The 27819-nt window shown below is 34.1% G+C and overlaps 1 protein-coding gene across 1 annotated transcript; it reads left to right on the top strand.

The window, feature by feature from the left end:
* The first annotated feature begins 10966 nt into the window (after window positions 1-10966).
* Window positions 10967-26038, top strand: LOC105050655 (uncharacterized). Its single transcript, XM_010930760.3, has 13 exons — window positions 10967-11105; window positions 13535-13950; window positions 14739-14985; window positions 17345-17457; window positions 17723-17802; window positions 18058-18199; window positions 18328-18408; window positions 20786-20890; window positions 21654-21836; window positions 22490-22582; window positions 25195-25334; window positions 25431-25497; window positions 25606-26038. Exons 2-13 carry the CDS (start codon window positions 13558-13560, stop codon window positions 25723-25725), a joined length of 1764 nt encoding a protein of 587 aa, XP_010929062.2. The 5' UTR covers window positions 10967-11105; window positions 13535-13557; the 3' UTR covers window positions 25726-26038.
* The last annotated feature ends 1781 nt before the right edge of the window (window positions 26039-27819 follow it).

Raw genomic sequence — 27819 nt, 5'->3', positions numbered from 1 at the left:
TATTATCTGCTACTGTATCGATATAATTTTTTCGGCAAATAACCCTCTTTTTTTAAGAATCGATGAAGGGGAGAAAATGCATTGAGACATGACCAAAAAAAGAAGTCAACGAGAGAAAACATATGGAGATGTGACCAAGAGGAAAACCCAGAGCCGGTCCTGGGGTGAGTCAAACTGGGCGACCGCCCCAGGCCCCGACTTTTTTTTTTTTTTTTGGGTAAACCAAATGTCATTCTCCCTCTTCCGAGTCCCAGCACCCCAACAGCTCCCAGCAACAGCCTTTTAGCCCTCATCATCTCGATTTTTCTCTTAATTTTTCATCGTCTCTCATCACCTCGCAATGCCTCCCTTGATTTCTCCCTGTTCTGCTGTTCATTGGTGATTCTTCCTTGTTTCAGACATCAAAAATCAGATCAAAATTCGTCAAAAAGTGGAGTAAATCTCTTCAATCCTCCTCTTTCAATCTGCTATAAATTTTAAACTTGATTTTTTGTCGATTTATTGTCAGAAAAATTTTTGAAATCCTAGTTCAGCAAGTTTTCCTATTTTTTTATTTTTTTTATTTTTCTTGCATTGTTATGTCGCCGTCGGTCACCAGAGCCTGTGGTTGTCGTCATCCGGTCGTCGAAGACCGCCCCTTCAGTTGTGGACGGTGTTGGCCAGGAAGGAGGATCTCCCTTGTGGCCTTGCCTCAGGAACATGGATGAGTCCTCTGTTCCATTAAAAAAAAAAAAAGAAAAAGGGTCCCTGTTTTACCATGGAAAAAGAAGGAAAAAAAAAGCTGTGATGACTGTACTTGTGCGACTCTTGTGGTTTATTTATCTGTTATCCGTTTGGTAGGCTCGTAGTTTTATTGTGGACTTGTGGTTGCTCTGATTGTCTTCTGGTAATTGATTCCTTTAACTGTTTGAGTATTTCATAGATATCAATTTAGTTTCGGTTTGTATATTAATGATTTTGGTACTTTCGTTATTACTGTTTTGCTTCATAGATTCTTGAATCTGCAAGTACAGTCAGAATTATCTATCTTCTGAAACTCTAATATCTTTGATAGTTGTCCCTTTAAAGATCAAAATTTTTCATAGTTGGGATACAAGAACAAGCTCCATGTCAAGGCTATCCCTCACGAAAAGTTAAATACTTATCGACCACATGATGTTAAATGCCTATTTTCTTCTGACCATCTGATCTGATATTTTTGACTCCGTTGCTATTATTCGACCATTGTTGGCTGAATTAGATTTTTTGATGCTTTATATATAAGTTTTTTCATTTCTCTTTTTAGATCCTTGAATATGTTGTACTCTCAGCTTCTCTTATTCTCAGCTCATTGAGTCTTCCAGATGAATTTTTTCTCTGACCATTCTTTACGCGCATGTAACAAATTTAAAATTAAAAGAAAAAATCATCGGAGCCTGTGGTTGTCGTCATCCGATCGTCGGGGATCGCTCCTTTAGTTGTGGGCAGTGTTGGCTAGGGAGGAGGATCTCCCTTACGGCCTTGTCTCAGGAACGAGGGATGAGTCCTCTGTTCCGTTTAAAAAAAAAAAAGAAAATATCCCCTATTTTACCATGCAAGAAAAAGAAAAAAAAAGAAAAAAAAAATAATCCACAATCCACACAATAAAAAAAAAAGAAAAAAGATGATCCACACTGTTTCATTAAAAAAAAGAGAGGATGAGTCCTCTGTTTTACTATGGAAGAAGAAGAAGGAAAAAAAAAGATGGTCCACATAATAAAAAAAAAAAGATGATCTACAGTCCACATAATAAAAAAAAAAAGATGGTTCATACAATATAATTACATAGATTTGTTAATGATAATCTGATTGGTTTAGGCATATGAAATTTGGCCCATCTATGTGAGAGTTTCAATCAATAGGTCAGCATTCTTGCATCTACGATGGAATATATTTAATTTTATATATCTAGGACTTATTTTTTTAAATAAATATAATTATGGTCTTTATATCCATCATATTTTTTTAGATAGCTTATGGTTTCACTTCATTTTCTTATTTTTTTTACTATATCTTATTCTTAAAATAATTGATTAATTATCATGTTTTATTTTTTAGGTTTAAATTTTTATTACAATTACAGTAGCTTTTGCTCAAATTTTATTCCATCAAAAAAGTCTTCAAGCAAATTTTATTGTTCTATCAAAAAGCTTTAAATCAAGTTTTATTGTTCTAAACTTCAAATTTATTAATTACTAATTTTAACTAATATTTATTATTTTATTTATAAAAATGATACCTAGAAAATATCCTTCGGGTCATGAAAAACTTAAGAAAAAAAAATATTTGACTCAATCATTAAAAGGAGGTCTTGATAAATTTATTATAAGTAAAAAAAGTGATATAGTTGAGAATTCAAATAATATTACTAGTGAATTTGTCAATGAAAATACAAATGTTACTTATGAATTGGATAATGATAATAGTATTATTAATAATGATAATACTGATGATAATACTAATAGCACAGATGATCTCATTAGTGGTGATAAAAATTTAATGAATGAAAAATCAAGTGAATCAAATACTTTTGACATTTATGATCCTAGAATATAGGATAGTCTTGATACAAATTTTAAAGATTTATTAATTGAAAATGATCCTAAAAGAGATATTAATATAAAGTTTCCTCTTGATCAATATAATAGATATTTTTCTTTAATACATTACGGTCGAACTTTATCAAATGAAGAGCAACATGATCGAAAATAGTTAGTATATTCAAAAGAGAGATAAATTATTTTATTTTTATTGTAAGCTATTTAAAACAAATGATAATAGCAGTAGAAGTCAATTAGTAAGTGATGGCTTTAGAGATTGGAAACACCTTAGTGAAAGACTTAAAGCTCATGATACTAGTAATGATCACATTCATAATATGACTACTTGGATTGATTTACAGAATAGATTTAAAAAAAATCAAACAATCGATAAACATATTCAAGAGCAAATTAATAAAGAGAAAGAACATTGAAAAAAAATACTATTAAGAATAATAGCTGCTATTAAATTTCTTGCTCAAAGTTCTTTAGCTTTTCGTGGAATAAATGAAAAGATTTATCAAAATAGTAATGATAATTTTTTATGATTAATTGAAATGATTGCTATTTTTGATCTAATTATGCAAGAACATGTTAGACGTATTCAAAATAATGAAATTCAATATCATTATCTTAGTCATAAAATTCAAGATGAATTAGTAATTGCATTAGCATCTAATATAAAAAATTTAATAATTAAAAAAATTAAAGAAATAAAATATTATTCGATTATACTTGATTGTACTTCAGATGCAAGCCACAAAGAATAAATATCTTTGATCATACGATGTGTGAATATTTCAAAAAGATCAATAATAATAGAAGAATATTTTTTAAAATTTTTAAAAATAGATAATATATTAGGTTTAGGCCTTTTTAATGAATTACAATCTATTATAGAAACTCTTGATTTAAACATTGATGATATAAAAAGATAAGGATACGACAGTGGATCTAATATGAAAAGAAAAAATTAAGAAGTATGAAAAGAAAAAATTAAGAAGTACAAGATTATTAAAAATAAATTCTATAGCATTTTATACACTATGTACTTGTCATAGTCTTAACTTAATATTTTATGATATGGCTTCATCTTGTAGTAAAGCTAAATTTTTTTTGGTGTAATACAATGTATATATAATACATTTGATGGTTCTACAAAGAGATGAAAAATTTTACTTGATAATGTACCTAATTTAACATTAAAGTCATTGTCACAAACACGTTGGGGAAGTCATATTGAGAGCGTCAAAGCAATAAGATTTCAAACTCCATAAATAAGAGAAGTTTTATATCAATTAGCTGAAATTTGTGAGGATTCAAAAACAAAGAATAAAACTGAATCTTTAGCAACACACAAGCTTGAAAATTTTAAATTTTTATTAGAAATGATTATTTGGTATGATATATTATTTACTGTTAATTTAGTTAGCAAAAATTTATAATCTAAGGATATGCATATGGATGTTGCCATTGATCAGTTAAAAGGATTAGTTTCATTTTTTGAAAAATATAAAGAAACTGGCTTTACTTCTGCCATGATTTCAGCTAAGAAAATTACAAATAAGATGGGAATTGATCCGATATTTTGTATAAAATGTCAGGTAAAAAGAAAAAGATAATTTGATAAAAATATTAATATAGATATTGAATAATCATCAGAAGAATTATTTAGAGTTAATTATTTTTTATATTTAGTAAATCAAGTTATCTTTTCATTGAAACATAGGTTTGAATAATTCCAATTATATAAAAATAATTTAGATTTTTATTTGATTTCAAAACATTAATTTTATTGGATGAAAAAAATTTGAAAAAATCTTATCTTAATCTTCAAAATATTTTAACAAATGATAATCATTATGATCTTGATAGGATTGATTTATTTTCAGAATTAAAAGTTCTAAAAGTAATTATGCCAAAAGAAAAAAATACTGCTATGGATATACTTAATTATATTAATGACATGAATTGTTATCCAAATACATCAATTGCATATAGAATATTATTGACCATATCTATCACTGTTGCCTCTGCTGAAAAAAAAATTTAAAATTAAAATTATTAAAATTATATTTACGGTCAACAATGTTACAAGAAAGATTAAATGGTTTAGCTATGCTATTTATTGAAAAAGAATTATTGTCAAATATCGATTACAAAAAAATTATAAAAAATATTACATTATAAAATACACGTAGATTAATTTTTTAATAATAATTAATATTTAAAATATATTAATTTTTAATAAAAAAATTTTTTTTTTTATTTAGTCCTGAATCTAAAAAAATATAAGGACCGACCCTGAGAAAACCAACACCATCACGTCACCACCAACTATCAGTCTTGCAAACATCACCAGCTAACAACCAAAATCGTGGGTATCTTAATCGACTAAATCAACCACAGCACTTTGGTATGTTTGGTCAATGGGCACATTGCTTGATACAAGAACAATCAAGAAAATTAGCCAGGCTAGTTGCATTTTGGTTTCAACTTGCTATACGAAGCACCAGAGATCAACTTTAATGTGTGTAGATATCTTCTGGTCTGTATATGTTTGAATTAATTTGTAGAATGACTCGTAAGTTGGGGTCCAGTGATTCTAAATGCAAGTCGCATTAGGATCCCACTTTACATCTAAACGTTGATTGATCAATCTACACTTTATTATCTGAATAATTTAAATTTGGGCTTCGAATAACGGTGACAATGAATTACCACAAAAAGAACCGTGACCACGTGAGACAATGCTGTTTTATCGTCTTAAACTTGCCCTGGTTGTTTTGATGGAAGTACAAATAATATACTCTTCATGGTGTGCAGTCTTATTTACTCCTCTACGCACCTGGTGAAGACATTATGCTATCTTTACCATCTATCTTGATATCTACATGTAAGTTTCACAAGTGAGCGCTGAGCAGCTTTTTTTTGACAGCCATAATTGTTTTCTTTAAAATTTTCTTAATATAGATAACTAAATGATCTTAATATTATTCCTTCGTCGAGGATGGCATGCTGAACTAAAACTAGATAGCAGGACAATAGGTACTAGAATTTGGCAAAACTTAATAGAAAATGTTGCAACTTTTTTTTTTTAAAGTTGATTGCTAGAGATCTAATAAAAGCAATGGAAAAGTGGAAAATACTGCTGATAAATGATCTGGTGTTTGCGCATATAAAAGGAAGATAGAAATTAATAACTTCTATTTAAGCTTTTTGGTTGGAGGGGCTCTATTTTGATTTCGATTACAGGGAAGAATGAAAATGTCTTAATCTCCTTTGATATTTAAATTTGATTCTAATTTCAATTTCGATTACAAACAAAATATGCTAAAGAATATGACTATTCCAACTCCTATTTCTAGTCGATTCAAATTTTCAATTTCAATCATAAATCAAATACATCCTATTTCTATACTATATGTACAATATGATAATGCATCATGACAGTCATCGAGATATATTGGTGTGGGCCAATGATCAAGCGGAGCGCATAATATACATGATCCAAGGGAATGTGTCTTGGCGACTGGTAATGTTTTGGGGCCTGACATCGTCCCTCCTACCTAACAATGCCGAATACATTGGGAAAGTGCCACAATTTGCAGTGATTGAAGATCATACGGAGTGCTTGACATTATCGATGCAGTGAAGCAAATGAGAACCTTAAACTCTAGCTGACTGATGGCAATTTTTTTCCACGTAACGTCACCCTATCGCCATTATTTGAAGCATAGAAAACTAGCATACCTGCTCTGACATGACATATCGCCCAATACGTCTTGCTACTCAAATGGCTGATTAAATACGTTACCGGCCCTGAGAGTTTTCCGGAGTAGCTTTGCGGATTAAGAAATTTGGTGAAGTGAAGTTTGGGCGGATGCAATTGATGGGTATGCTAAATATGCTAGCTGTTTTCTTTTTTCTTTTTTCATCTCCTGCAACCATGAAAGGAGATCTAATGGCGGAACAACGAATTTTGTACTTAGAATTTCAATAACGTGTATAATAATTTATTTGTCTAATTTTTCCTGATGGATTAGCTAATTTTTATCCAGAAGCTTTTCAAAAAACTAGATCATTGAGATTTTAGAGAATAGGCAACGCGTCAGTGTTAATTACCAAGTGTTCTTAACTAATTGGTGAACAACTGCCAAAACTATATATATATATATATATATATATATATATATATATATATATATATATATAATAGGACCAATACTTTCCGTTAGGAAGAGTACGCAGTGCACGCCAAAGATATATTAAGGGCAAATTTTATCTACGATCAAAATCAGAATCAGAATAGATTGGAATGACAATCAAAATGGTCATATCTTTCAACATATTTGATTCCTAATCAAATCAAAATTAGAATAAATTTTGAATACTTAAAAATAATAAAAATTATTTTTTAAAAAATAAAAATAGAATTAAGATTTTGAGAGATAGAGACATTTTCTGTTTTCCTTTAAAATCAAAATGGGAATGGAATTCTCATAAAATTATTCATTTCATCCCCATTTCAAGGCATTTTTTCTACCACCACCCTCTCCCCCCACAAAACCAAATATGCGCTTGGCTTTTTACCCTTTTTTTGCAAGATTTTGGTATGGCTCATGGGTGTAGTCATTTATGACTTTTAAACATAATATATATGCACTCATGTAAACTCAAGCACGGTATTTGTTGTGACTAAATAATTTTATTAGAAAATTTTGCTCATTAAAACTCAATTCTTCATATAATGTTTATGCCTTTAGCTTTTTTTTTTTCTTTTTTTGGCAAGGTTTTCATATGGCTCATGCTAGGGATGTAGTTATTTATGGCTTTTAAACATAATGTATATGCGCTCATGTGAACTCAAGCATCACATTTGTTTATGACTGAATAATTTTATTAAAAAATTTTGCTTGTTAAAACTTAATTCTTGATATAATGTTCTATTTTTTAAATCATGATTTTGCCTTGCTATCATATAAAAATTATGATACAAATCAAAATGCAAAGAGAAGGCTAGTCAATTAGATATTGATCATTTCGGCTTCTGATCTATAATATGGGATCTCATGGTTTCATGCTTTAAAAAGCACCTTATGGAGAAAAAAATACCCCATTATATATTATATATCAGTCAAACTTCCTTTTGATTCACAATCATATAAGATTAATAATGTCATCCCCCATAATACTATTTTGAGGAAAAATTATTATCCACACTACATACATTATTATAGCTATGTATATAGTTGGTTTCTATGGTAATGCATCAAGATGCATGCTCGATAATGAGGTTCGTATAAATTAGTGGTCATGATTCGTACAATATATAAAAATTTTTAAGATGAAAGGAGGGTGGGACACCACTCAAATTTTATTAGGAGTTAAGAAATAACAAGAAAGTAGAAACAAATATCAATATTTGCTGGTAGGAAACAGGAGAGCCACGTTACCATCCACCAAAAAAGTAACCACAAGTATCGATATTATTTGCTAATGATAAAAGTTACGAGGGAAACAAACCGTCCAGTAGCCTAATGCAGTGGCAATAGTACTACTGTCACCAAAGAAGGTCGACTATTTCACTGGTTCAGTCATATTTTTGATTTTAATCTGAAGTGCATTTGCCTGGATTTGCTGTGTTTTGGTTACGATCTTAGGTAAGTTTCATTGTTTTCCTGTTTCTCTGCTTGTTCCTACTCAGACAAGGTGTAGATGTATTTGATGTTTGATTGGTATTTATCTTGCCCGTAAATCTATTTCATCTTTCTTTGCTATAATAGAATAGGGGTGTAAACAAGCCAAATAGTTCATGAGCTGTTCGTGTTTAACTCAACTCAATTGTTGTCAAATTTCGATCATACTGAAATAATCTTAATAATTTTTTTGAATTAAGTTCAAGTATTAGAATATTTGATTCGAAAGCTTATAAATCTAATCCAGTATATATATTTATAATAATTTTATATTTTTATTTATAATATATTATTAATTTAATATTTTAAAATATAAAATATTTGAATTGATATCTAAATTGAGTCGAGTCGATTTTGAATATTATTTTTTTTATTGATTCAAGTTTAAATTTGAATATTACAGCTCAATCCATCTTGAGTTTAGTTTTAAGCTAATACATTTTGAATTGAATCGACCTCGGACTTCTAATTATTTCACGCTGCTCAGTTTGGTTGGATCCTACAATAGATTTCTCCATCCTTTCTTTTTAAGAAGAAAAAAAAAATGTTTACAGAGGGTTTAAAAAATATAAATCGTTTAGAAATAACGATAGGATATGATTATTGTGTGGAGCAAAGATAACGATGGATATGATTACCCTGCCTTGCATTCTTCTGAGGTTTTGTGAGGAACTTTTGTAGTTTTTTTTTCCTTATCATTTTGTAACGATCCAGGGAACCGGTCAAGAGAGGATGTTTTGTTAATTAATGGGTCACGCGACTCGCGGGCGAGAGACGTGAACGAAGAAACGATACAGTTGCCTCCGGATAGAAGGGTAGATCAGGAACGCTGATATGTTTTCTTCTGGCTAAGTAACGGACCAACGGCAGACTCTCGACTTCTGGCTTGGCTCCCGGTTTTCACGGGCGAGGCAGCCAATCCCAGAGCGTCGTGATGAGTGGCCTCGCAACCGTACACGGTCTTTTTTGATGTGCCGTGCATTTTTCCAACATTACTAGCATTGATTTATGTGCAATAATTAGATTTGAATACAAATAATCATGAAGTATATATTAAGGATCTTCACGTCATATCATATAAGTGCAGCTTAAACTAATCATGTCTAAACTTTCTAGAGTCTTTGATCATAAGTCTCTACTGTATAATTGCACGCAACATTTAAGTATAATTCTCATCCATGTGAAATGCTTTTTTTTCCTCTCTCCCTCTTTTTTGCTTTCTTTGGTTATAAAATAGGAAATGAATTGATCATATGAAAATATATAAATATGTAAATTTGTATATAATGATTCAACAACATCCATGTTTTATATATACATGGGTAAATAATAATTTTATTTGAAACTAACTATTGAAATAAACCGACTGACTCTGACTATGGCTCCATGACTCCGACTATGCATCGATCGAACAGATAGCTTCGATTTTCTTTGACCGATTGAACTAATTGCATCGATCTACTGTCGGCTGATCAATTAAGATCGATCGACCGACTAATATTCGACTACCGACTATCGATCAACGACAGATGATTGACCGTTGGCATAACAGAACTAATAGTAGATGGTCACTCACGGATTTTACCGACATATAGTCAACCAGTCAACTCAGATATACTATAGCGTCACGAACGATTATCGGCCGCATATCACATGCGATCAGTGGGAATTAACGATTCACTACGCGATTATGATCCATGATTTAGCATTATAAAACATGAAACCACGTCAGACGGTTACGAAAACCTCATCTATAAAAAGAGATAAGAAAATAGGACTGGTAAGCCAACTCTAGATCAAAACACTGCTATTGCTTATATTCAACTCTTGTTCACTAACTTCCTCTCTGACTTAAGTATTGGAGGTCTTGCCAGATACAAATTTGATCTGCGTGGATACTATTTTACAGATGTTCGTTCCCGATGACAGACGACAGAGAGTTGACCGCAACAGAAATTATTGTCTAAGTGTATGATTGTTATAACACCATAGTAGGCATTACAGTGATTTTAGGCTCATATCCATCATGTTACAAAAGAGGAAAAAATAACAATCATTATAATTTACTAGGCATGAGGATGAATCTTGTCGTAAAAGTTAGGTTGCTTTACTATACACTAGTTGTTATACGTTCAAATGAAAATAATTTCTCCTCCAGCAGCTATAGTAAATCTACATACGTCTAATCCTTTTTTGGTCTTGAAGTGATGGGGGTCATATGTGTCTATTTGATTTGTCCAAGTCGGTGGTCCTGTGCATCATGCTTCTATTACAACACAAATAGAAATATTATTTGGTCTTCATGTTGTTCTTTTAATAAAATAATATTTAATTTAAATTTATTATTTTCAAACTTTATAGAAAAAAATTTCCTCTCATCTAAAAAATAAATTTTATTACGTAAAGAATAATTTGTATAACAACATTATTATTTTCCATCATCATCCGCCATTCTTCGTTATGATACCGTTGTAATGGCAACTAACAATTGCAAATATCAAAATTTCAATATTAAATAAGTTCGAATCAGAACGGAAGGGGCAGATAACGGCCGTTATATTAAAACGGTTGGTAACGGTATCGGTGGAGGTCCGTTCCGTTTTATGGAATGACGCCGTTCAAATCGACCCAGAGAGGAACCATAGCGGTACCGGAATCCAGATCTGGCCCTACCAAAAAAAAGGCCGTGTCGATCTCACCTTGGAAATTAGATTTCAAAAAAGTTATCTCCTTGGAAATTAAGCCGAGAGCAATGCCCCTTTCGACATAAAAGCGAAAGAAATCAGGAAGCGGGGAGCTCTCCCTCCGTGTCCGTCGGATTCCTCCATCGCCGCCTTCCTACCGCCGGGTACGGTCACTCCATCTCCCTCTCGCTCTCTCTCTTCATTCCCTCGTATGCGGTGATACCTTCGTCTGCCCCTCTCTCTCTATTCTTTTCCTTCATTTGCCATGGATTGATGCAGGAATCCATTTGTTGTGGTCGGCGTCCTGTCTCTCGTGGAACTTTTCGAATTCTTCTCCCTTTCTTGTTTTTTTTTCCCTCTCTTTCTTAATATATGGTTTCGGGATCGCTAGAGGATTTAGGGTTCGTTCGTTTCGGAGATCTTGAGATCTTGCAGTCCTTTACTTATATAAATCACTCCATAATGGATGCTTCTTGATTACGTACTATGGTATAAAAGGAACTAGTGGTTGGGAAGTCGTCTGCGACTTAGATCCGGAATATTTGTTCTTTTTATGTGTAAATATAGGAAATCTTGAATGATGTCGGATTAATTGTTGCTAGAATGACCGATATTTTGTTAGATATCCCGATCCTTGGTCTGGACATTGATTCACCGAGCATTTTGCTCATTGACCTCTCGGAGGTTGGTGATTTGACTTCTGCACAGAGATTCATTTGTTGAATTACTGAACGAGATGTTTGCTCTTGAATCCAACAGTGCCTGCTCACTAACATAATGACTCGCTGAAATTCCTTTAATTTCTCTCGAGAGGTACCTTTGCAACTTGAAACCTAGATAGTATCTTTCGGCTTTTTATCTTGTTGTGCAAAGCGCAATAATTATGTTCAATGCAAACAAATTCATGAGATTTCCTTTAAAGATCTACGGTGGGTCATTACTTGCTTTATGTTCAGTGAGCTTGCTTCTTGATTCAAATTCCTTTCTCCAAGGGTAAGAAAAGAATTTGCCTTATGGAATGTTCTGGTCTTGGCCTTCATTCCAAACTGTTGGATTACTGATGCTTTTGAAGTTTCTTATTGATAGACAATCCATGGTGTTGTTTCGTGGACTCCTATGGTTGTAATGGGTTTCTCTAAGGAAATGAGAATTGCACTTTATGGTTACTAAGAGCTTACATTTTCTCAATATGAGTTGATGGCCAACATAAAGGGTCTTTGAAGTTATTTGATTTGGTCTTTTTGCTCGACAGGCAAATTCTTGAAAGTTGTTATGAGTCGAAATTTTCTGCTTAAGGTTTATTTAGTTTTTTACTGTTCTTTTGTTTTAGGAGACTATCTTCACATTAGTAGGAAGCCATCTTCATATTAATGGAATGTACAAATATATGTGTCCTGTTATGAGTACCAAAAATCCCACAAAATTCTACTTATGGATGTTCACCTTATGGTTTAGCCAAGAGGTCGTAGAATATGACTGGGTTTAAGAGTGGTTTGGAAGTCTATATGCGGCCCATCATTTACTGGTAAAAATTTGGAAATAATTGAATATTTGCTAGGTAAACTCCCTAATATTTTTAATGCATATTCTTTATCACCTTGTCAACCCACTAAGCTCTTTCTAGTGATGATAAATTCTTTTAGTCCTCCTCTTTCTTCTTGTTCCTCTTATCTGCCTGTTTAGTTCAATCCTCAGATGTGCTATCGTTCAAGAAATATCTGCATCAACTGATGGTGGCCTCTGTGTTTGAGACCATGGGATGATATCAAGAAATATCCATATCAAGAAAGACTATTAAACATATATAAGTGTTTTGTGAGACATATTTTGTAACTGTGTATGCATGCTGAATTTAACTAAGATGTTATTTTGTAGATAATCAATGGAATAATTTGATGTTAACCAAGGTTACGTTGAGAGGAACAAATCTAGCTGTGTAGAAAAATTAAAAGGGTTCATGGGATTGTGTTTTGATGAAAAAGGATACTAGAATTTTTGGGTCACTTTTATTAGCGTGTTTAGTCTTTTTCATCCCCTTGTGGTAGAGGGCGGGGTTTGGTGCAATGACAAGGTCGCTTCATTGTGACTTGGTTTTCATGGTCTCGAAACATGCAAACAACCTCTCCGTATGCAGGGATAAGGCTGTGTATATCCACTGGCAATGGCGGGAGCCTCATGCACTGGGATGCCATTTTTTACCTTTTTCTTTTTGCTGATCTGATATTTTTCTGCATAACTGTGTTGTTTTTATGTTTTATCCATAAAAGGTTCATACTGAATGTTATTGAATGATCTTGCAACATGACGGAGCTACTTTGTGTTTTAAGTGGTTGCATTCTTGGAACTTTGGCATTCTTTGTTCTTCATAAGATTTTGGTAATATTTAATATGGTATGGACTGGTTGAAAAGTGTTACTTCAAACTTAGTACAGATGCTTACTTGTAAATGCTTACCCAAGAGCTTACCTAAATGCTTAACATATGCATTCTCATGCAGGAGAATGATTGTTGCGCAAGGTACTCGAGTTCACATATTACTGATTATCAACAACTTATTTGAAGATATCTTTCTTTGTCCTCTTTCATCATGCAGGTGTAAGGGAAGTGTGAGATCTGATGGCTATGATTGATGAGCCCCTCTATCCAATTGCTATACTGATAGATGAGCTGAAAAATGAAGATATTCAGCTGCGACTAAATTCAATTCGCAGGCTTTCTACAATTGCACGGGCGCTTGGTGAAGAAAGAACAAGAAAAGAACTAATTCCTTTTCTTAGCGAAAACAATGATGATGATGATGAGGTACTCCTTGCAATGGCTGAAGAGTTGGGTGTATTTATTCCATATGTTGGAGGGGTGGAATATGCTCATGTTCTGCTTCCACCTTTGGAAACATTGTGCACTGTGGAGGAAACTTGTGTCAGGGACAAGGCTGTTGAATCATTGTGTCGAATTGGAGTACAAATGAAGGAAAATTATTTAGTTGATTGGTTCGTCCCATTGGTAAAGGTAAGATAACTTTCTCAAATGTTGGTACAAGTTGTTATCTTTCGATGTTTGGTTAGTACCTGCTTGATATTCTTCCTTTTCCATTTGATTTATTGTGAGTGTGATATTTATATTGATTTTGCAAGCAGATTTCCAATGTTCATGGCCATGCAGGGACTGGTATTCTTGTACTATTTTTTTAATCCGCTTCTTTTTCTTTTTATTTTCTTAAGGATTATGGTACAGGAAAGAAACCACATTATTCTCAAGGACATTCATCATCTTGTTTGTGGGACTCTGGCAGATATTTTACCTATGTTGCTGTTGTGGCAGTTTGCCATGATGGATATTTAGGTGCTGAAATTGATATATTTTATGGAGCCATTCTTTCTTCAAAGTTTGGGGGGAGTCAGGACTGTGCTTGTGTGGCAGAAATTTTACATGTGTTGTGGTAAAATTGAGCATCTTATAGAAAATTAGAGATTGCAGTATTCCTATAATTCTGATTTGTTGTACTGCTTTATGAGAACTTTCTTTCCTATCAATTAAATCATATATAGAAGGAGAAGAGTGGTTTTTTAAAATATTTTTTAGGGCTTTGTTATAGAGCTTATATGTTGCACAAAAGCTTGAGTTTATTGACATCTAAAATTTTTCACAGTACTTATTATTAATTATGTCCTTGTTGTCAGTGCTCTTGCCTTAATGTATAAAATTCCACTTCACTCTCTTTTGACATGTCATTTTGAGTTTAATTATTTTCCCGGACTTCCATTCATTTTTTTCATGCTGTGGTTTCTTTCCTTCAGAGGCTAGCAGCTGGTGAGTGGTTTACAGCTCGAGTTTCCTCATGTGGTCTGTTTCATATTGCCTATCCAAGTGCACCAGATCAGTTAAAGGCAGAATTAAGGTCCATCTACAGCCAGTTGTGTCAGGATGACATGCCTATGGTGAGAAGAGCTGCTGCATCAAACCTAGGAAAATTTGCTGCTACGGTTGAACAAAGCTATTTGAAGGCAGAAATCATGTCGATATTTGATGATCTAACACAAGATGGTACTTTTTGGTTAATATGTTTTATTAATTTCTCATTCGCTAGTTGTTAGAATTATTTCTTGTGTAACATGTATTTCTACACTTATTGGTTATATTTTTTCAAACTGTTTATCGAACTCTTTGGATTTTTATATAATCATGTCAGTGAATCCTAGGAATGTGACATGTTAATTCACCGACATGCATAACTGTTACTATGACATGACTAATTTTATCTTTTGATTCTGAGATGTCATTGTCTGAAATGTTATTGTCTGCTGCAAATTACTTTTGTTTATATCTGCTCGCCTGCTATCTACATTTTGAGACTAATTCTGGATTTCTTCATTTCTTATAAGAAGACAATTATAAATGGCAGTTTTGGGAGAGGTTATTTTTCACACTTTGTTTGAATAACGGTGACCATTATGTTATAAAATGCCTGTTGTGACGGCTGGATAACATCTTCAGAGCAATTTTGTCATGTGCTCAGTTGTTAGACTCAAGAGCGGGTGCGGGGAAGTACATACTTTAGAAACACATTTTAGGAAGTGGGTGTGGGTTCAAGATTTTGTGAAGAAGCGGTATGTTATCTTAGAAGATTTTGAGGACATGCATTATAAACACATAGACAAATGCTTCCCCTATCAGAATGTGAATGATAGGGTTGTATTGGGTGTTTATCTCAACTCCTTCTGGCTCTTCTGTTTTGTCCCTTATTTTAATGTTGTGCACTTGCTTTCTCTCTCTCACCATGAAGTGGTTGCATTCACAAAGACACCATAAAAAGATAGAATACACCAATAATCTAAGGAAGCTGTCATGCAATGCATGCCTATTTGCAGGTGTGCAACTCACTCTTTTGTCTATCTATGTTTGTGTGTGTGAGCTGGTCTGAATAATAACATGCATATATATCATGGTTTCTAACTTGGTATTAGTTTAAGCCCATATACTGAACTGTATCAAAAATTTCAGGGCTGGTGCTATTTCAAAGCTAAAAAAAAAAAAGAATTTGAAAAATCTAAGAACACAGAAAAGAAGAATAAAAAAAAATATATTTGAAGATGAATCATACATATGAATTATTATTTTATGGCTTAATATATATGGCGTGGTTGAATAGATAAGAAATTGTGAACATTAACAAGTTGGCTAAAAAAATAGAGTACCATACAAAAGCTAAGAAAAAGCAGAAAAGTTTATGAGGCATCATTCCAGATTATAATATATTATTTACTGGAAATATCACAAACATAAATGTGGTACTGGATGAGGAGTCTACGTGATGTGTCTAATACTTAGTTTACCATCTAAATTTCCAACCAAAAATTACAGTATTGTTAAGATAATGACTGATAGCAATTATCAAGGATGACTGAAAGATATTCAAATCGCTAACACTTGGTGCATCAATATCAAAAATTGTTCTTATAAAGTATGAATTCGTGCTCAGGAAGCAACAGGAATGACTAAAAACGTATAAATTATTAAATCTATGAATTATTAAATTATATTTACCCAAAAAAAGCATAATTATAACTTAACAGTTATGAATGATGTATTAAGCATTGATTAGACTTGGTTTTGCATCAAACATTTATTCATCTTGAGATTAAGGAATATTGTGGGTGGGATTTCATCAATTGTACTTTTATCAAGGCCACAGGGTTGTAGGGGATGGGGATTCTTCAAGCCTGATATATTAATTCTAAAATAACAAAAAAGACCACAGTTTGACTCTTAGTTGCCAGAATCTTCTATGTAGGGCAAGACACCACTTTGCAATCTTCCTGGAATATTGAAACTGCATCCACTTCCTTACAAAATGTGTTTCTATAGTAACCACTTCTCTGCTCTCGCACGTGCACCTGCTCCTGGTTCTGTCAACTAAATTTTGACTGTAGAAGGAACAGGCCATTCTAACCATTCTACAGGATCGTTCCGGCCTGATATATTACTGCTTAAATAACAATGAGGTCCACATTCTGACTGTAGAGGGAACAACCTGTTCTACATGATACCTTGAAGATGATTTAATCATCTTCTTGACGTCATGCATCAGTTACGGTTGAAATTGGTGCTGAAACTTGAATGCTCACCTCCAGAATGCTTTTTTCAGTATCTTTGCTGATGGCTTTCATGCTTTATTGCATGTATGTAGTGGTGATGCTTATTGTTCTATGGATGGCTGTGGTAAGTGGTGCTCATATTTACATGTCTTCTTGGTACTTTGTGATTTATATGTTCTCACTTTTGTATTCCAATATTCTAGGTTGGTGTATCTCCTTATGAAAATTAGTGCACTTTTTCTTTTGCAACCTCAGTTGTCTCTTATATGCTGCTAAGTATGAATGCATATAACATTTTTCCGTTTCAGACCAAGATTCTGTGCGTCTCTTGGCTGTTGAGAGCTGTGCAGCACTTGGGAAGTTGTTGGAACCCCTGGATTGTGTAGCTCACATCCTTCCAGTCATTGTTAATTTTTCACAGGTATCGCTGGCATGTGCTACATTTTCTGCTTGATATATGCTGTTTTCCCTTGTTTGCTATAAGCAAAACATATTCTGCAGTTTTGGCACACATGTTTGCGCCGATAGAATATACCTCTTTCGTTGGTCTTGGTCTGCAAAATTAGTGTGTTCAAATTTACTTCATATTTATAGCATGCACATTTAAATGTTGCTAAAAGATTATTATATCAGTGGGGTTTTTTATTTCATGGATTAAAGTGCATTTGTTTAAACTTCCTGAATAGGATAAATCCTGGCGTGTCCGCTATATGGTTGCAAATCAGTTGTATGAGCTTTGTGAAGCTGTCGGCCCAGAACCTACGAGGTAATACACTTACGAGTTTTTATATTATTAATATTATTATATTGCATCAGATAGCTCATTCTTGTTGTTATGCTATCGTCTTAGTTTTTCGATGAGGTTATAGTATGTGCAATCATTTACATTCATGTGAACAAAAATGTTTGGATTAAAGTCAAGCAACTAGTTACTTTTCTTTTCCATATTGTTTTGATCATATCTGTTTTTTTTTTTTTTCAAGATATGTCATCATTTTTGACCTCTATTATGTTGTTTTAGGGTGGATTTGGTGCCAGCATATGTTCGGCTTCTTCGTGATAATGAGGCTGAAGTACGCATAGCAGCTGCGGGGAAGGTGACAAAGTTTTGCCGGATCCTGGGCCCACAACTTCCAATCCAGCATATCCTTCCCTGCGTGAAGGTATCTATGTTGTACAAAATCTAATCCAGCTCCTAGTGAAAGTGTCTAGAACATGGAACTTGCATATGTCCTTTTTCTTCCTTCTGTTCTTTGTATGACTTTTTTATATACAATATTATCCTCTCCAGGAATTGTCATCAGATTCATCACAGCATGTTCGCTCAGCTTTGGCTTCAGTAATCATGGGTATGGCACCAGTATTGGGAAAGGTAACGATAACATTGCAAGTACAAACAATGTTCTTTTGTTAAGTGTGAATCAAACAATCCAATAAGCAAAATCAACAATTTTGATGTAATTTATGCTTGTTTCAATATATTTGTTGGTGGGGTTATCTGTTGCATTCTTTCAAGTGCAAATTATTTATGTTGATGTTTCCAAATTTGTTTTGTGGTTTGTCTATCTTTTCTTATTTGCTTTTCAAATTTCTCATTAACATTGTGCTAGGTAGAATCAAATTTCACATAACAACTGAAACTTTTGTTCTTGTTTTATATATTGTTTTAAAAAACATTAGCTGGTTTTCATGCTTTTCGTTTCTAACTCTGATACACTAATGCATGTTAGCTGTGTCCTAGGGTTAGGGTTGGCAATTTTAGCTGACCAAATAACTCCACACACACACACACACAAATAACTCCACTAATGCGTGTTAGCTGTGTCCTAAGGTTAGGGTTGGCAATTTTAGCTGACCAAATAACTCCACACACACACGCAAATAACTTCACTAATGCATGTTAGCTGTGTCCTAGGGTTAGGGTTGGCAATTTTAGCCGACCCATTGGGTATTTGATTCGACCCGACCCTAACGAGTCGGTTGTGGGTAATGGTAAGGCCCGCCCCTAAACCCAATCCGATATAATATCTCCAATCTCCTATCTTCTTAGCCATCTTACCCAATCGTCCTCTTCCTTGATCTCTAACATAGATATGAAACCTGGTATCTTACTCGAGCGATCTCCTCTGACACCATGGTGGGATCACCGATCTCTTCTTCCCACTAGCATGCCAGTCGTGTATTGCTGCCTCCTCTTCTCATAGGCATTCTTTTTGTTACTCTCACTAGCGTTAACGTCACCATACCCCAAAATAAAACTAGGGTTATTTCCCTTCCTGGCGATTGTCTCCCAAACCTCAATTCGCCTACCATCTGCTTTCCCTATGATTGCAAAAGTAAGTGCTCGACCAATGCCCCTCACCATGCCTCAGTAGTGCGATTGCTTCTCCCACTCTTATTGTATTTGAATCGTTCATCCAAAAATTCTAATATTTTATAATTCCTATTTCCCTTTCGTTCTTCAGATACTACTGCGATTATTGTGACACTTACCTCACTCATAATTCACCAAGTTTGCTTTTTGCTCCTCTTTCCATTAATTTTTAGCAGTTACTGTTCCAGTTGTTATGTGTTGTTTAGTTCTGGATGTTTGGGTTTTCTCTGCTTTGACCTCTTAGTGGAAATAATACCTGAGCCAATTCATCTTATCTACCCGACCCAACCTGCCACAACCCACTCCATCTACTTTACCCAACTCAACCCAACCTGAGACGGGTACAGGGTGGGCATGGGTATAGGGTTTCCAATTGTTACCTAGGGTTTTCAATGGACTAAATGGTGAAGTATTCTTGAACTTGTTTGTTAGAGACATGTCCATTGCCTGGCTGTTAGTGGCTGCTGTGCATGTGAGTGAGAGATGTAACTTGTAAGCGCATCTGACTGAAAACTTGGATGCTGCATGCTTAATTCCTATTTTTTATTTTGATCATAATATCAGGTGATTATATGAAGCTTATCCTCAGAATTATTGTTAAACTTTGTATGTCCCACCAGTGCTGCATTCACATTTAATATGATCTAGTTTTATTATTTTAGTTGGTTTGAAACTTTGAATATTTTGTCTTTTTACGTCATGCTAACATACAATAAGTATCCATTATTATTTCATTTTTCAATTCTCAGGTGTTTCTGGTGTTCTTCATATTTGTTGTCAACATTTTGCAAGTAAAAATAGAAATTTCATAGTGCTTCAATTATCGATAATAAACATTCTTCTTGTTGCATTCATTCATTTTTGCCTTTTTTTTCATTTTTGGCTCTGTTATTCCAGAGTAAAGGTTTGTCAGTATAGCCATCTTAAATTTGCTTATGTAATAAAATCTTTAGATGGTGTATGTATTTAGACTCAGTTTTTTTCTTATATAGTCATTGACTATTTAGGTTACCAATTTTTTAGTCTGTTCAGCAGTTTGAAAAATTTGTTGTCTAATTGATTTTGGAAATTCCTGTTCTGGCATCTCTCTGTGCATTTGTTTTCTATGTTTTTTCTTTGAGCAAGGAATGAACTGGTGGCTTGTCTTTTAACTAATGCATGGTCTGTGTCGAAGATTGTTCTGTGGTAGGAACTTTAATCTTAGCCACTTGATGTTAACTATACAAATTAGCAGATGGCTCCCAAATTCTGGAATGTACCACCAGAGCACCATGTTTGCTATTGTTTGGTTAACTAACATAATGGTCACTTATACATCCATTTTATCTTTAATTGAGATTTAAGGCATAATCACCGATTTTGGTGTTTTCTGTAGGATGCTACTATTGACCAACTTCTTCCAATCTTTCTCTCTCTTCTAAAGGATGAGTTTCCTGATGTCCGACTCAATATAATCAGCAAACTTGATCAAGTTAATCAGGTGAGCATATTGTTTAGGGGCTTTATCAGAAGAATATTCTCATATGGTTGTGTTTTGTTGATTGGTACTATTATACGAATATCTTACCTCATTCCCAAAGGCTTTTGGTTTCTTTTCTTTTGTCCTTGTATTCTTATACGTATGCAGATTTATGAATGCATTGTTTGTTTGATACTAAAGCAAAAGCCCAAGTCTAGCTTATTTTCAGATTTTTCTGTTTCTGGTTCCAGTCAACCTGATAGTACCAGAGCTACATTATACGAACATAACATGCATCGAATAGTTGATGAAATAATAAAATAACATCAAGCACTTGAGTGATTCTAGTTCTTTCCTGCTGCAGTAACTGTCTACTCATCATACATGGAAGAGGCGTAACAAGTGTATGCTGAAGTTCATCACATGAATTAAGTAGATATAGTTTAACTGCATCAGTTATAATTATTCAACTTTGGTGAGGAAAATCTCTGTTCACCTAATGGAAGAGGCAGAGTAATCTCTCCCGTTATTTGACCATGTGATTGAAAGTTCTGACTGTTGCTATGGTAGTTTGTTGTTTTGCAGTATTCTGCCTCCCATTATGTATACTTATGAGATGCAATTACTCTAATCTAGTCAGCTTTCGTGAGATTACAGTGTCTGTCTGTGATGATAATATTTTCTAATTGGATTACCAAACATAGTTCTTGCATCATTTTTTTTTGTCCTTCTTCTTCTGAAATAAATTGTTTGTGCTTCAGCTAAAATATGAATGCCCATGCAGGTTATTGGAATTGATCTTTTGTCCCAATCACTATTGCCTGCTATTGTGGAGCTTGCAGAGGATAGACACTGGCGGGTTCGGCTAGCCATAATTGAGTACATCCCTTTGTTAGCGAGTCAGTTAGGTGTTGGGTTTTTTGATGATAAACTTGGCACTCTATGCATGCAGTGGTTGGAAGATAAGGTAAAATTATTTGTCATAATATACATGGCTAAGATAGTTAATCTCAGACGTATTTTCAGCATTCCTTTTGATCTTTACCCTCACATCATCGTGCTTTGGTGATTATTTGTTCCCAGTGTTTACTTTGGTTTTCTGCTATCATTATATGGATATGTGCATGACGGTGTTGAAAGGGGTTGATGAGTCATGTAATTGATACAGCGGAAACACCTCTATTTATGAACTTAAATAATTGCAGCTGTTATGTTTCAAATGGTTGCGATAAATTACTGTGGACCTTTTGAAGGTTAATGCATCCATCTGCATGTCTTGTGGGTAGGTGTATATAGAAGAATATTGTTGTGTTCTCTTAACAGAAAGAGATCCTCATTCTTATTTTTGTTTTTGCCGTCTCCCAGCTTATGCTGATTTATGAGATTATTTTCGTCTTCTGGCTCTTGTAATTAAATCCAGCCTGTCCATCTCTCCTCTCTCTCCTCTCTCTCTCTCTCTCCATCCATCCATCCATCTAGACAGCTAGTTACCTGGGGAGGACCAAGGTGTTAAATTCCAACTTGATTGCACATTGTTTTTAAATTCAGACAGCGGCAAACTAAGACAAATTTAGAAAGAAAAGGTTATTATGTTGACCAAAAGGCTTGATTGTTTCACAGGTTTTCTCAATTCGAGATGCAGCTGCTAATAACTTGAAGCGTCTTGCAGAAGAATTCGGCCCGGAATGGGCTATGCAGCACATAATTCCACAGGTCAGCTGATCACTTGTAATAGCATATCCTTTTGTATGATGTATCAGTATCTGTTTCCTTTTCTCCGTCCTCACTGATTCTCTGTGTATTAGGGTTGCAACATTCAATAAAATGGTGATGCTGAAAAAATTTGAAAATTGAATCTAATCAACTCATCTGGAATTTATATAATTAGTCACAGACATCAATTATGGCACAACACTTGCAGAGGTTCCTGACACTGAAATATACTGACTACATTTGTTATTAAATTTTATTGTCTAATGAAGAGTACTTGGATACCTTTGAAATCTACAAGAACTTGCATGTAAAGTATTGAAGCTGAAATTTCCAATTGTACATAAAGTCACAATTTTCTTTGGGAAGAATTCTGCCATCGACAAGATTATATTTGAGAAAATAAATGCAGAGAATTCACTAAACAATTGAGTTGGACAACTAGAATTTGGAAAAATGGAAAGAATAAAAGTTATATGCTATTGACATGTTTATTTTTCTTTATGTGAACAACAGGCTTGGGAAAGGAAACTATAAACAACCAACTACCTGTTTTGCCAACAATTGACAGGATTGTCAGTTTGTAATCCTTAACAGTTTTGAATAAGTCATGACATGTTTATTTTTCTTTATGTGAACAACAGGCTTGGGAAAGGAAACTATAAACAACCAACTACCTGTTTTGCCAACAATTGACAGGATTGTCAGTTTGTAATCCTTAACAGTTTTGAATAAGTCATGTACATTTCTTGAACAAGTCATGTAAGTTCATGATTTGGTCATAAGCTTCCTGAATCATTGAATGATTCTCAGTTTGACTACACAAAAAAAACATTGGACAATCATTTTGTCAAGGAAAAAATTGAGACGGGTTCCAGTATTTCAATAAATTTTTTCGAATACAAATAACAATATGACCGGCTTTGCAATGTCTCTTTTATCAAAAGTAGGCAACTAAACTTGAAATTGTGTAATGGGTTATTCCATCCCTCTTATCCTTGATTTCATTATATCGATATTTGTCCATAGTTTCTTTTAAAATTTGCATTGATTATTTGAGCTTGATATTCTTTTCTTGTCTTAAGCTACATTTGATTACCAAATGAGGTAGGTGTATTAAACTGTTTGGTAACGAGAATCCTTGCCATATTAATTTAGGTTTGGCTGTTATATTGCCATCAATTATTTCCCAAGGCCATGTCAGCATAACGGACATTGCATTTTTCCACTGAAAATCTATCAAGGCTGAGGTAGAGAAGGGAAAAAAAGGAAGGTGGTCGGGCTTCATATACATATGCTTTGTGATTTAACAATAAGGTTCAAACCAGGAAAAATGAGAGCCTTGGCCTGCCACATATATATCTATGTTAGTCTTATGTAAAATGGATAATTTATAGAATAATCAAGTTGTGTGTTAGTTGTGATTTTTTTTTAATGGGGATGCGTTAATACTGAGATTTATATTTGGAGTTTTGAACCATAGTTGATTTTTCCATTTACTTGGTTTGGTGTTCAGATTTGTAAATATAATTTATGTTTTGTGTTTGCTTGTGTTTAGCTTGGGAAAATATTATTTTTCTCAAATTTTTATAGTTTTTGAATATTACAGTTTGCTTTTTGATTGTCTCTTGGCATTTGGAAATTATAAATGTGATGTTTACATTCACTAAAAGCATAGTGGAAAGAGAATGATATTACGGAAAGAAGAGATTAGTGTATAGGAAATATCTTTGAGAATGTATGGGATCTCATAAGGTAGCAAGTAGACCTGTTCACGGATTGGGCAGCCTGCCTGGCCCACTCAAGCCCTACGCCTTTTGGATGGGGTTTAGGCCAAGATCTTAGGCTTGGTGCACTGAGCCGGGCCTCGAAAATAAGCCCATCTAATAATTGGGCCGGGCTTGGGCTTGGAGATTAAAGCCCGACTTAGAATTGTTTTTAATTTTTCTTGTTTTGTCCGTTTATGTTTGATGTGTTTGTATTTTTAGTTGATAATTGTTGTTGATATATGAGCTTAATGCGACAATAGACATGCTGGAGGTTGTTGGCAATATTTAATTATTTATATTTAATATTTTTTAAAGCATTTATAAGTATTTCTAGTATTTTTTTTAAACTAAAAAATGGTTAGGAAGCTAGACGAGCAGCCTGACCAGAAGCCTGAGTAAGGGTAGGCTTGGGCCTAGAAGGTAGGCTGAAGGCTGGGGCTGGGCCTACATAAATTGTATTGGGCCTTTGAGTAGAGCCTGGCCCAGCCTATAAACAGGTCTAATAGCAAGATTCGCTAATCTTTTTTCTCTTCGTGGGACTCAAGTGAGACAATAATGATATTATTAAAGCTAATTTGGAAGTCTTCTGAAGAAACATAAGAGCTATGCGGAAAGTGATTGGAATATTTAACATAATGCAGTGAAGTTTGTGCTGCATGTCTTGCTTAGTTTGTCGTCTTATACCAGCGCACACCAGTCGTGTGAAATACCTATAAAGAACATGCAAGAAAGAGTGTCTTGGTTAAAACTAACAGCTCTCTTTCCTAAAAAACAAAACCCCCCCCAAAAGAAAAAGAGCAAATAACTATGTATTTTGAAGACATACCCTGAGAATTTCTTTTGCAGGTGCTGGACAAAATAAGTAATCCACATTACTTGTACCGTATGACCATTCTTCAAGCAATTTCTCTACTAGCCCCTGTTTTGGGTGTTGATATTACATGCCAAAAGCTGTTGCCTGTGGTGATTGCCTCCTCAAAGGACAGGTGAATTCTGAACCATTCATTTAGCAAACACCAATTTCTGACTAGATATATTGTAGTCAGTTGAACGTGTCACTGACAAATCCCATACACCACCAGGGTACCCAACATCAAATTCAATGTGGCAAAAGTTCTACAGTCTCTTGTACCCATTCTTGATCAATCAGTAAGTAGGAGAATTTGCGTATTGCTGTTGTTCTATATTTATCTTATATTTTGCTGCTATCATGGTATTTCAATCAATCTGGGTGACGCTCAAAATCCTATATTACAGGTGGTCGAAAACACCATTCGTCCTTGTCTTATTGAGCTTAGTGAGGATCCAGATGTGGATGTCAGGTATTTTGCCAACCAAGCGCTACAAGCATCTGACCAGGTCATGATGTCAAGCTAGGAAGGGGTTCCAGCAGTTTGATCTCCGCCATTTGGTTCTTCAAATTTCCCCTGATCTTTTCATCCAAGAGTTGCTTTGTGCCTTCCTCCTGAATATCCATCTAGAATCTTTAATTGAATGATGAGCAAAAGAAAAAAGGGAACACTAATATTTTAGAGTACCTTTGTATGTTAATTTGTTAGAATGCAGGTGTTCTAGGAGAGAAGAAATTTCTTCTTGATTTTAAATTTGAATTATTATAATTTTTACTAGTTTTTTGGTTTTGAGCTGAACAACAAAATTAATGAGAATGATTGTGATCTTTTAAAGTTTAGATTGACCACTGCTTAGGATGGGATTTGGCGATTGTTGTTTGTGTATTAAAATTATATTTTGCGATATGATTTGATCCCAAATTATGATACAGGGTAAGCTTGGCTTCTGGACCCCTGAATGATTAACTACAGAGATTGCTTGGAATTTTTTTGATATTCCAGGCTTAGCTATAATTCAGGGCTTATTGGATACAGTCCCGTGCCTCTAAAGATTGTTTTGACATATATATATATATATATATATATATATATATATATATATATATATATATAAACTCATGCTTGGCTGTTTGGTTTGACATTGAAATCATGATTTTGGCTCTCTTGGCATTAGTTTTCATGTCATGATAAACCGGAATAACCTTTTTTAGGCTAGTTTATGCTGCCTTAATGGCTGAAGTGATGGAAAAGCTTGCTCATTGGTGGGTACGAAATTGATTCCATTTAATTCTTTAAACGCGAACGGCGGAATTATGCACAAGGTGTCTATTTCACTAGACAGACTAAAATCTGTCAAACCAACGATGACTCTGTGACGACAACTAGGAAATTACGTGAGGCAACAACAACCTGAGTACAATGTTTATAGAGAATGGTTCAAATGGCAGATCATTTGTGGGGTGCATATTCGCAATCAGACTGTCTTCTGTTTAGACCCGCGTCTTCAATGAAAGAGAGAGGAAAGATTACAGAGTCTAAACGCAGGTTGGGCCTAACAATTTTGTAATTTCTTTTTTGTTTTGGATCTTTCTAATCCAAACTTGTCTTCCAAGTTTTGGGAACGATGGCACGATATTTTGGGAACCGTTTGGAAACGAAAGCATAACATCTGCCGTTTTCTTCCAAAACAATTAGAACTCGGCATGATATTCTGCTGGCTTGGCAACTTGGTAATCAGTCGCCCCAATACTAATTTCATCAGTTACTGACCAATCCTCCCGCGCTTCGTGGCAGGAAGGACTTCAGGTGCACGAAAGACCAATGCCCCATGGCAGCTTTTCTCGGTTCTCGCTATTAGGTCATATGGTACCACCACGAATCAGTTCCTAAGGACACGTTGTGATACTACCAAGTATTCCCGGTTCGATGTGTCCTGTGTCAGGTTGCCTGAAAGCTTGGGCTCGGATACAGATGAGAGAGGATGGTGAATGGGGATTAGCCCCAGATCCAGGCGAAAATAAACACATTATGATAGACGTTGTCGCATTTCAATTTGACACCTAACCTACAATCAACAACTAAAGATCATCTAGGCACCATCAAGATTATGTGTTTATTGCTATTATGTTCATGCTATAACCCTGACAGGAAAAACTTTACGTCATAAATTGATTAAACTACAAAGTGCTTATATAAAATTATTAAAATGATGCCATCCATTTTCCTATGTACTTAATGTCCTTTTGTATTTTTTGATAACAGGTACCCATGAAATGATTATGGATATTACAGCATTATGAATACCTTTTTTTTTTTTTTATCTTTGTGATAAACGCAATATTTGTATCACAAGGTAAATCAAACAATTATAACAATATCATCGTCCATATCCCCCTATCCTCTCTCTCTCAAAAAAATATTCGTTGCAACAGTAATATCATATCAAATTATAGTAAAATATTAAAATTTTTTATATTTTATTAATTATCATATATTACATTAATTTTGATGGATAATATCTCATATTATCTCGGTATATATCATCCATTCCTAATTTTTCATTGATTTGTTACAACGGTGACGTGATATCACCGTTGCAACGAATATTTTCTCGTCCCTC

This window comes from Elaeis guineensis, chromosome 8, assembly GCF_000442705.2.
Source record: "Elaeis guineensis isolate ETL-2024a chromosome 8, EG11, whole genome shotgun sequence".
NCBI classification, from domain to species: domain Eukaryota; kingdom Viridiplantae; phylum Streptophyta; class Magnoliopsida; order Arecales; family Arecaceae; genus Elaeis; species Elaeis guineensis.
This window is presented reverse-complemented; position numbering and strand designations above follow the sequence as displayed.

What these genes read in the sequence shown, in the direction of transcription:
- LOC105050655 (XM_010930760.3), top strand. Translation starts at nt 13,558, where the DNA reads ATGGCTATGATTGATGAGCCCCTCTATCCAATTGCTATACTGATAGAT. An exon ending in TCATTGTTAATTTTTCACAG is followed by an intron (nt 17,458 to 17,722) that starts GTATCGCTGGCA and finishes CTTCCTGAATAG; the next exon opens with GATAAATCCTGGCGTGTCCG. An exon ending in GTCGGCCCAGAACCTACGAG is followed by an intron (nt 17,803 to 18,057) that starts GTAATACACTTA and finishes ATGTTGTTTTAG; the next exon opens with GGTGGATTTGGTGCCAGCAT.